Genomic DNA, 10,871 nt, shown 5'->3' with positions numbered 1-10,871 from the left:
AGCCCGTTTTGGGCCCGGACGACCGCCCGCCCCAAAATCCCCCCAAATCCCCCCGGATCCGGACGACGACCGGCCCCCGACCCCGATTTCCCCCAAAGACCCGGTCCCCCCCTCGCGCCGATCCGATCCGATCCCCGCGATCAAACCGCCCCGATCCGCGGCCGACCGCGCCGATCCCCGCCCGACGCGCGTTATCGCCGGCCGCGACCGCGATCGCCGATCCGACCTTCGTCGACCCCGTCGCCTCCGCGCGCACGATCTGATCCGCGCCGCGCCGATCCCGCGCGGGCCGTCGGAGATTCGATCTGGCACGACGCGCGATCCCGGCGATTCGGCGATGGGCGACGCGATGCGCCGCGACGCCCGATCGATTCGATCGCGACGTCGGGCCGCGCGATTCCGATGGGCCGATCGCGATCGATCCGCGACGATTCGATCGACCGGATCGCGGATCCGATCCGATCGGCGACCCGATCGATCGACCCGCGACGCCGCGGATCCCGCGTGCCCGACGACGATCCGCGCGCCGCGACCGATCGATCGCGACGCCCGCGCTCCGTTTCCGCGAACCGAACGACCGATCCCCGATCGACGATCCGATCCGCCGCCGATCGATCGACGTGGCGGGATCGCGTAGACTCCGCGCCCCGACCCCGCGATCCGCGATGGGCCCGGATCTGCGATCGCGTCGCGCGACGTCGCCGATTCCCGATCGCGATCCGCCGCGATTCCGATCGATCCCGCCCTCGATCCCGACGTCCGCGACGCGCCGCCCGCGATCCGATCCCGATCGCCGACGCGATCGCGCGGACGCTCGACGTGCACGCCCCATCCGACGATCCGACCCGCGACCGCCGCGATCCCGCGACGATCGGCCGCCCCGCCACGATCGATCGACCGATCCGCGCGTCGGCGCCCGACGACCCGCCATTCCGATCGCGCGATCGCCGCGATCGCGCGATCGACCGCGAGCCCGGCGATCCGTCCCGCGATTCCGTCCGGCGACCGATCGTTTCCCCCAAAACGCGGTCCCCGATGCGAACCCGCCGCCGGACCCTTCGCCGCGATCAGCGCGATTGACGATCCGGATCCGGCCGCCGAGGGCGGGCGCCGATCGGATCCGACCGTTCCCCGCCGCCGATCGCGCCCGACCGATCCCCGATCGATCCCCGGCCCGATTCGGATCGCCCGATTCCGCGCACCCGCGATGCGATCGCCCGCGACGACGATCGACTGATCCCGCCGACCCGGCGACGCGCGACGATTCCCCGATCCCCGCGCGATCGCGCCCCGACGCGCCGGCGGCGGATACGTCCCCGACCGCGGATCGCGATCCCGATCGCGATGGGCGATTCGACCGCGATCGCGACCGCGACCGACCGCGACCCGACCGAGCGCCGGATCCCGCGCGCATCCCGCGGATCGTCGTTGCGATCGATCCCGCGCCGACGATCGACCGACGCGACGCGATCCGCCGATCCGCGACCCGATTCCCCGCCCGATCGGTTGCCGAGATCCCGATCCCGACGATTGCCGGGCGCGATCGCCGTCCGATCGCCCACGATCGATCGGACGATCGACGCCGCGCCGATTCGCGCGATCGCGACGCATCGATGACCGATCCCACGCCCGGACCGACGATCCCGATCCGCGACGATCGATCCCGCCCGATCCGGATCGCCCGCCGATCCCGATCGCGCGACCGCGCGATCGATCCGGATCGATCGCGGCCCCGCCGCGACCGCTCCCGATCCGGATCCGCCGATCGATCCGGCCCGATCGCGTCGATGCGCGACCGACCGACGACGATCGACGACCGCCCGCGCGCGCCGTTTTGCGCGGTCGCGCCGATTCGCGCGTGCGGACCGCCGACCCGCCCGATGGCCCCGAGATCCGCTCGCGGACGATCGAGACGCGTTCGCGATCCCCGCGTGCCGTTCGCGCCGCGGCGCCGATTCCCCCATCCGATCCGATCGACCGCGATGGCGCGACGATGCCGCCCGGGGCCGCGGATCCGCGCGACCGATGTTTCCCCCGCGACCGCTCCGCTGCCGCCCGATCCGATTTCCCGATTCGCGTTCGCCGCCCCGATGACGATCCGTCGATCGGCGATCCCGTTTCGACGCGGACGATCGATCGACGATGCCCGCGCGACGATCGCGCGACGAGACTCCGCCGTCCGCCGCCGCCATCCGCGACGCCGCCGCGATCCGATGCCCGACCGATCGCCCGATCGATCGAGCCCGAGGGCCCCCGATTCGCGACCCGCGACCGCCGACCCGCCCCCCCGGCGGACCCGCGCCCGACCCACCCCCGCCCGACCGCCCTGATCCGCGACGATCCCGACCGATCCGCCCGATCCCGCGCCCCCACCGCCGACGCGATCGATCCCCGTATCGCCGCGCCCGATCCCCACGACCGCGCGCGACGCCGATCGATCCGCGCCGATCGTCGCCCCCGCGTACGACGGACACCCGGAGCGTCGCCCCGGCGACGATCCTCCGATCGACCGCCGACGCCGATCGCCCGCGCGACCGCGCCGCCGTCGCCGCGCCGATGCCCGACGCCGCGATCCGACCCCCCTTCCGCGCGCCGTTCGACCCCGACCGCGCGACCTCCGCCGACCCTGACGCCCGTCGCGACGATCGATCGCCCCGCCCGCCCGCGCCGCGATCGACCCCCCGTCCCGGATCCGCCCCGCGATCCGATCGGGACGCGACCCGACGATCGATCCGCATCGATCCCGACCCGGCGCCGCGCGATCGCCCGCCGATCGCCGACCGACCCGCCGCGCCCCCGCCGCCCCGCGCCCGATGACGCGCGCCCGCCGAGATCGCTCCGCCGCCGCCGCCCGATTCGCCCGCCCGATCGCGACGCGCGCGCCGCGACCCGCCGCCGCCGATCGATCGCCCCGCGCCCCCACCCGATCGACCGCGCCGATCGCCCCGCCGCCCGCGATCCCCCCCGCCCCCGACGATCCGCCGCCGTCGCCGACCGATCCCCGCCGATCGCCCCCCGCCCGATCGTGCGATCCGCGACCCGCCCCGATCGCGCGACGATCCGATTCCCGCCCCCCCGAGCCCCGACCCGATCGGACGATTCCCGCGGACGCGCCGATCCGATCGCGCCGCGCGACCGCCGCCGACCCGAATCGCCCGATCGCCCGATCGGCCGCGTCCGCCGCGCCGATCCGCGACGCGCGACGCGCGATCCCGACCGACGCGCGACCGCCGCCCGACGCCGACGCCCCGCGATGCGATCGCGACCCGCGCCCCGGATCCGCGCCGCGTCCCCGATCGCGTCCCGTCGCGCCGGAGACGACGCCGATCCGTCGATCCCGCGCCCCCGGGGCCCCGATCCGCACGCCCCCGTTCGCGCGACCCGCGATCCCGCCCCGCCGCGCCGCCGCGCCGCGATCGCCGACGCGATCCGCCGACCCCGTCCGATCCGATTTCCGCGCGACCCCCCCGCCGACCCCGACCCCGGCGCGATCCGCCGCCCGCGACCCGACGCCGCGCGACCCAGATCGCCCCCGGACGCGCGACCGCCCGATCGCCGCGATCCCGCCGGATCGCCGATCGTCCGATCGACCCGCCGCGATCGAGCCTACGACGACCGATCCGGCGTCGCGCGTCACCGCGAGATCGCCCGACGATCGCCGATCGCCCGACCCCCGCCCCGATTCGACGCGATCGCCGGGCCGACGATTCGCGACCGATCGCGCGAGCCCCCCGATCCGATACCGCCCCGATCGCCCCAATTCCCCCCGCCGCCCGATCGCCGATCGCCACCCGCCGACGCGCGCCGCCGACGCGACCGCCGAATCGCCCGCCGCCCCCCGCGCGATCCCGCCGCCCGATCCGCCCGACGCGACGCCCCGCCGATATCCGACCGATCCAGATCCGCCCGCGCCCGCGCTTCGCCCGCGATCTCCGATCGCCGCCCGACCGATCGCCCCCCGACCGACCCCGCGATCGCGATCCGCGCGCGCGCCGCTCCGCGGCCGCGTCCGCCGATCGATCGCCGCCCGTCGCCGACCCCCGGGGTCCCGATCCGATCCGACCCTTCGACCCGATCCCGATCCCGTAGCCGCCGCGATTCCGCGCGATCGACCCCGCCCAGCGTCCCGCCGACCCCGGACGATCCGCGCCGCGACCCGCGATCGCGCCCGCCGCCGATCGATCGCCTCGCGATCCCGATCGATCCCGACCCTCGAGCCCCGGCCGATTCCCCCGACTCGAGCCGATGGCCGCCGCCGATCGCCCTCGCCGACGGCCGACCCGATTCCGCGTCGCCGCCGATCGCGATCCGCGCCGATTCGCCGATCCGATCCCCGACCGACCCCGAGGTTCGACCCCTTCCGCGCGCCGATCGATCCCGAGGCCGCCCGCGCCCGATCCCGACGCCCGCCGATCGCATCACCGCGCCGATCCGCGTTCGCCGCCGCGCGATCCCCGCGCGCCGAGCCCGCGATCGCGCCGCCGATCGACCGCCCGATCGCCCCGACCCCGGGCCGCCCGCGAGAGCCCCGCCATCCCGATCGCGAATGCCGACCCGACCCGATCCGATCGCCGATAGCGCGCGATCGCGCCGGATCCGCCGACGCGATCGACCGACCGCCGCCGCCGCGATGCCGCGCGACGACGCCGACCGATCGATCCGATCGACGACGTCGCCGACCGATCGATCCCCCCGATCGCCGCGCGTCGCCCCGACGCCGGCCGCCCGCCGATCCCCGCCATCGCCGCGCGATCGACGCCGCGATCCCGACCGCGATCGCGATCCGATCCGATCCGCCCGACGCGATCGCTCCCGATCACGCCATCGCCGACCGATCCCGCGCCTCGCCCCCCCGTCCGCCCCGCCGCACCGATCGCGACGGCCCCGATGACGATCCGGCGCCGCCGGAGCCCCCGGCGATACCCGCGCGCCCGCCGCCCGATTCCCGCCTCGACCACCTCCCGATCGCCCGACGCCGCCGATCGATCGTCGCGATCGCCGCCCGCGCGCCGCCGACTTGCGACCGGATCCCCCGTCGATCCCCCCCGATCCGCCCGATCGTCCGCGATCGCCCGATCGCCGACCCCTACCGCGCCGATCGCGATCCCGACCCCTCGCCCCCCGATCCCGATCCCGACGCACCCGCCCCGACGCCGCGATCCCCGCCCCCGCGCCGCCGCGCGATCCGCGATCGACGCATCCGATCGACCGCCCGATCGCCGTTTCGCCCGCGACCGATCCGCGATCCGCCCGCCGGCCCGCCCGTCGCGACGCGCGTCCCCCGTCCGCGACCGATCACCGCCGAGACATCACCCGATCCCGGATCGACCGATCCCCGATCGACGCGCGAACGATCTCCGCGCCCCGATCCCCCGCCGCCGATCGCCCCACGACCGATCCCGCCGCCCCCGATTCCTTCACGCGTCCCGACGATCGACCGCCGCGGATCGTCAAAGCGTCGATCCCCGCCGACCCGACCGACGCCGATCCCGCCGCCGACGCGACCCGCGCCGACGATCCGGATCCGACGACGGCGCGATCGACCCCGCGCGATCCGCGCCGCCGCGCGCGATCGCCGCCCCCGATCGCATCGCGCGCGATCGATCCCGACCGCTGATCCGCGACCCGATCCGACGCGATCCCCGCGATCCCCCGATCCCCCCCGCCGCCGCGCCCGCCGACGATCCGCCGCGATCGATCGCGACGCCCGCGCGATCCCGACGCCCCGACCCGACCGATCCCGCCGACGACCGCGCCCGCGATTCCGATCCCGCGCCGCTCGGCCGACCATCCCCGCGACGATCCCCCGATCGACGCCCGACCGATTGGCCCGATCGCGACGGATCGACCCGATCGATCGATCGCCGCCGTCGCGACCGCGATCCGATCGCGCCCGCGACCGATCGGGGCGACGCCCGATCCGCCCCCCCGGGGCCGCCCGCCGACGATCCCGCGCCCGACCCGACCGACGCCCCCCGATCGCGCGATCCGCGATCCGCCGCGCGATCCCGATTACCGACGCGCCCCCCGGATCGCCGATGTGCCGCCCGACGCCGATCGCCCAATCTCGACCGCCCGATCCCGAGCCCGATCGACCCCGATATCCCCCGCCGCCGATCCCGATCCCCGCCCGGCGTGCCGACCCGACCCCGCGGCGCCCCCCCCCGGGGCCGATCGCCGCGATCCGCCCCCGACCCGGCCCCGGGGACCCGATCCCCGATTTCCCCCCCGACGCGATGGGGACCCCCGCCCCGCGACGCCTGGCCCCCCGGGGATTTTCCCCCGAGGGTTTTTCCGAGGCCCCCCCCCCCCCCCCCCTTTTGTGCCCCCCCCCCCCGCCTTTCCCCCCCCCCCCCCGATCCCGCCCAAACCGCCCCTTCCCGTCGCACCGGTTTCGCGGCGCCCGTTTTCGATCCCCCGGGCCCGATTCCCCCCGCCGACCGTCGTTTTGGGGTTTTTTTCGCGCCCCCCCCCCGACCGCGACCGTTTGGCGATTCCCCCCCCCCGGGGGTTTTTCGACCCCGTTTTCCCACCCCCCGACCCGCCCCGACGATCCGATCGATCCCCCCGGGGCCCGCCCCCGACGACGTTTTTTCCCGCCGGGGGCCACCGCGATCCACGAAACCCGACCGCGGGGCCCCCCCCCCGATGCGCCCCCCCCCCCCCGGGGATCCGATCGACCCCGACCCCCCCGGGCGGGGGACGTTTACCCCCCCCCGCGCCCCGCCCCCCCGATTCCCGCGCCCCCGGAGGCCCCCGGGGGAATCGGCCGGACCCCGGGGCCGACCCCTGATTTTTGGGACCCCCGACCCCCCCCCCCCCCCCCATGGGGGTGGTTGGGTTTTTTGGTGCCCGCCCCCGAGCGATCCACGATTTGACCCCGGGGATCGCCCGCGATCCCCGACCCGGGGCCGCCGCCGATCCCGATCGTCCCCACCCCGCCCCCGATCGTTTCGCGATTTTCGATGGGAACCCGCGATCGCCCGCCCGGGGCGCTTCCTTTTTCCGATCCCGCCCGATCGCCAAATCCGCCGACCGGGCGCGATCGCAAATTTTTTTGGGATTGGGTTGGGCCCCCGGGGAACCCCCGATCGGCCCCGATTCGCCCCGATCCGCGCGATGCCCCCCCCCCCCCGTTTGTTCCCCCGGGGGTGCCCCCGTTTCGTTTCCCCGCCGACACCCCCCCGCCCCGTTTCCCTGGTTTTGGCGCCCACCCCCGATCCGCCCCCCCGAAAGGCCCGGCCGCCCCAAACGCGTTTTTTTCCGATGGCCGCCCGATCCGAATCCCCGTTTAGCGCGGCGCCGACCCGACGCCGATCGCGCCCCCGCGATTTCCGACGATCCGATCCCCCGAGGGGGGTTTCACCCGCCCCCGCGCGACCGATCCCGGGGACCCGCGCCGACACCCAAAATTCCCGCCGCGTACCCGACCCCCGCGCCCCGGGCCCCGATCCCCCCCCCGATCGTTTTCCCCGCCCGATCGCCAAATCGCCCGATTGGGGATTCCCGCCGGATCGCAAATTTTTCCGGGGATCCCCCGACCCGTTTCCCGCGGGGCCCCCTCCGATCGCCCGACCCCCGACGGCCCGGGGGCCGACCCCGGGGGTTTCGCCCCCCGGGCCCGCGCCCCCGTTTCCCCCGGGTTTGTCGCGCGACCCCGCCGACGACCGGGGATTTGGGGCGACCAATTCCCCGATTCCCGACGTTTCGGGGGTTTTCCCCCGCCCCTGGGCCCCGGGATCGGGGCCCGGGGAAACCCCGGTTTTCCCCGATCCACGATCGGGGAACCCGGATCCCCGGCCCCGGCGCCGATCCCGACCCGATCCGAGGGATGCCGTTTTGGGACTTTTCGCCGCCCCGCGATCCGCCCCCCCCTCGATCCCCGGGGATTTCCCCCCCCGGGTTCCCGCCCCCGCCGGGGCCCCCCCCTTTTTCCCGGGGACCCAGCCGCCGCCCCCCCGCGACCCCCCAAGGGTTTCCGATCGCCGCCGATTCGCCAAACCCGCAAATGGGAACCGCCCGCCCGCCCCCCCGCCCGGGATTATCGACGCGCCCCCCGACCCCGGCGATTTCGACCCCGAGCGCCGACCGACGATCCGCCCCGGCCCCCGCGCGCGATCGATCGGATCCGCCGACCCCGATCCCCCGGGGAATTCCCCCCTCGCCGGCGAGCCCCGCGATTTCCCCCCGCCGTGGTCGCCCCGATCCCGTTTCCCGCGATGACCCGATTTTCCCTTGGGGGCGACCCCCGGGATGCACCCCCCGCCCCGTTTTCGGTCCCGCCGTTTCGACCCCGACGATGGGAACCCCCTTTTCCCGATCCCGCGGTCGTCCCGCTTTGTTTTGTCTTCCCCCGACCGCCCGACCCGCCCCGCCCCGATCCCCGCCGACCCCCCCCCGGATCAGCCCCCCCCCAAAACGATTGGGCGCCGCGATTCCCCCCGGGATCGATCCGCCCGACCCGACCCTTTTTGGGCGACCCAAACCGGGGCGCGATCCGTCGATCGTTCGCCCCCCCCGTGTTTGGCGACCTGGATCCGGATGGGAATTGGGATCCCCCCGGGGGATCCCCGCCGCGCGTCGCCCGATCCGCGCCCCGCCCGGGCCGCCGATTTCCCCGCCCCTGACCCCGACCCCAAATCCCCCGATACCCAAACCCCCCCGAGGGCCCCCGATCCCCCGTTTCCCGCCCCGCCGTTTCCCCGATTCAAATTCCCCGAACGCCGATCCCCGATCCGACTCCCCCGAGCGGTTTTCGATTCCGCCCCGGGACGAGCCCCCGTTTCGTTCAAATTTTCCCCCGGCGATCGACCCCCCGCCCCGCCGGCGATCCCCCGGGAATCCCCCGGCCGCCGCCCGATCCCCCCGGGGATCGCGCCCCCGGGGTTTTTGCGACCGCGGGGCCGATCGATCCGCCGCCCCCGCCGCGGCCCCGTTTTTTTCGTTGTTCCCTTTCCGAGGGTTTTTTCCGCCCCGCGCCCGTTTTCCCGATCCCCCCGGCGACCCGCCGTCCCCCCGGGGACCCCGATCACGCCGCGCGCCCCCCCCCCGCCCCCCCCCCGATCCCGACGCGTTTCCGGGTCCCCGCGATTCGTTTGGGCCGTTTCCCCGCCCCGGGGCGCCCGCGCGCCCCGCGTTTCGACCCCCGATCCGCGCCCCCGAGGGCGACCGCCCGGCCCCCCGCCCGACGATCCCGCCGCCGGCCCGCCCGCCGCCCCGCGCCCGCCCGCCCGACCCCCGAATCAAATTTTTCCCCGACCCAAACCCGATCCCTTTCGCGATTCGCGCGCCGGCTTTGTTGGCGATCGTTTCCCCGCCCCGCCCCGACCCCGGGGCCCGATCCCGCCGATCCGCCCCCCCGATCCCGCGCCCCCGATCCCGATCCCCGTTTTTGCCCGGCCCCCCCCCGATCCCCGCAAATATTCCGGGGGTTTTCAAATACCGGTTTTTGGGGATGGTTTTGGCCCCCCCCCGCCCCGCCCGCCCGTTTCGATCCCGCCGCCGACGTTTTGGGCCCCCCCCGGGATCCCCCCGTCGCCCGCCCGGGGCCCGATCCCCGACCCGATCATCGACCCTTTTTTCCGTGGTTTTTTCCCCCGCGGATCCCGATTCCGCGCCCGTTTTATCGCCCCCCCCGACCCCCCGATTTCCCCCCCGGACCCCGACCGCCGCCGGCGGATCCGACCCCCACCCCCGTTTCCGTCCGCGTTGGGTTTTTCCGGGGCGATCCCCCCGTACCCGCCCGCGCCCGGGGATCGATCGACCCCGCCCGCCCCCCGCTCGACCCGCCGTTTCCCCGCCCGCGGCGCGATCCGATGGGGGCCACGGGGGGGGGTTTTTTTCCCCGACGCCGCCCCCGATCGATCCCCCCCGGGCCGCCGCCCGGTTTGGTCTGCCCGCCCGGGGGCGATTCCGCCGCCCGCGTGCGCTCCCGATCCGCCGGCGACGCGCGATCCGCGGCGCGCCCGCGCGGCGCGCGCGGCGATCCGCGCGGCGCTGCCGGACGATCGATCCCGCGTCGGTCGCCGCGCCGGCGAGACGGCCCGTCGCGCGCCGGCGCGTCGCGGCCCGCGCCGACCGGCCGGGGCGCCCGATCGCGCGGGCGCGCGGCCGCGTCCGCGTCCGCGCACGGCGCGATCCGCGCGCGGCCGCGCGATCCGCGCCGCGCGTGCCGACGCGATCCGCGCGCCGCGATCGAGCCGATCCCCTCGGCCGCGCGAATCGCGCCGCCGCCGGTTCGGTCGGGCCGCCGCGCGCGATCGCGCGCGCGCGCGCCGATCGCGACGGCCCGCGGCCGGCGCCGGCGCGATGCCGCCGCGCCCGCGCCCCGACGCGCCGATCGATCGCGATCGCGTCGCCGACGCCGACGCCGATCGCGACCGATCGCTGCCGCCGCGCCGCGCGGCCCCGCCGCGAGCCGACGGCGCGCGGCGACGCCGCGACGACCCCGCGTCCGCCGCGATCGATCACCGACCGCGCCTGACGGGCGGATCCGCCGAGCCGCGGGATCGCGCCGCCGACGCGCGGATCGATCGCCCGCCGGGCGCCGGCGCGGCGACGCGCGCGCGCGCGCGCGCGCGCGGACGGCGACGCGCGCGATCGCGCGCGCGCGCGTCGGCGGATCGCACCCGCCGCGGCGCGCGCGATGGCGACGTCGGCGCCCGACGGCGCGGCGAGGCGCCCGTGCGACGGGCCGCTGGCGCCGCGACCGGCCCGACGCGCGATCGCGCGGCGCCGGACGACGCCGACGATCGCGCGATCCCCGCCGGCGCGCCGACGCGCGCCGCCGATCGCGCCGGGGCCGCGCCGCCGCGCGGCTCGATCCGTCGCGCGATCGGCGCGGCCCCGGATCGCGGCCCGCAGTCCGCGGC

The 10,871-nt window shown here is 76.7% G+C and overlaps 1 protein-coding gene across 1 annotated transcript; it reads left to right on the top strand.

Moving 5' to 3' along the window:
* The first annotated feature begins 7,266 nt into the window (after positions 1-7,266).
* Positions 7,267-8,223, top strand: LOC119569016 (basic proline-rich protein-like). The gene has a single exon (XM_037917376.1). The coding sequence runs from the start codon at positions 7,267-7,269 to the stop codon at positions 8,221-8,223; it is 957 nt and encodes a 318-aa protein (XP_037773304.1).
* The last annotated feature ends 2,648 nt before the right edge of the window (positions 8,224-10,871 follow it).

The sequence above is a fragment of the Penaeus monodon genome, unplaced genomic scaffold (genome assembly GCF_015228065.2).
Source record: "Penaeus monodon isolate SGIC_2016 unplaced genomic scaffold, NSTDA_Pmon_1 PmonScaffold_12128, whole genome shotgun sequence".
NCBI classification, from domain to species: domain Eukaryota; kingdom Metazoa; phylum Arthropoda; class Malacostraca; order Decapoda; family Penaeidae; genus Penaeus; species Penaeus monodon.
Note: the sequence above shows the minus strand (reverse complement) of the source record. Positions and strands in the feature narration are given on the sequence as shown.

What these genes read in the sequence shown, in the direction of transcription:
- LOC119569016 (XM_037917376.1), top strand. Translation starts at nt 7,267, where the DNA reads ATGGCCGCCCGATCCGAATCCCCGTTTAGCGCGGCGCCGACCCGACGC.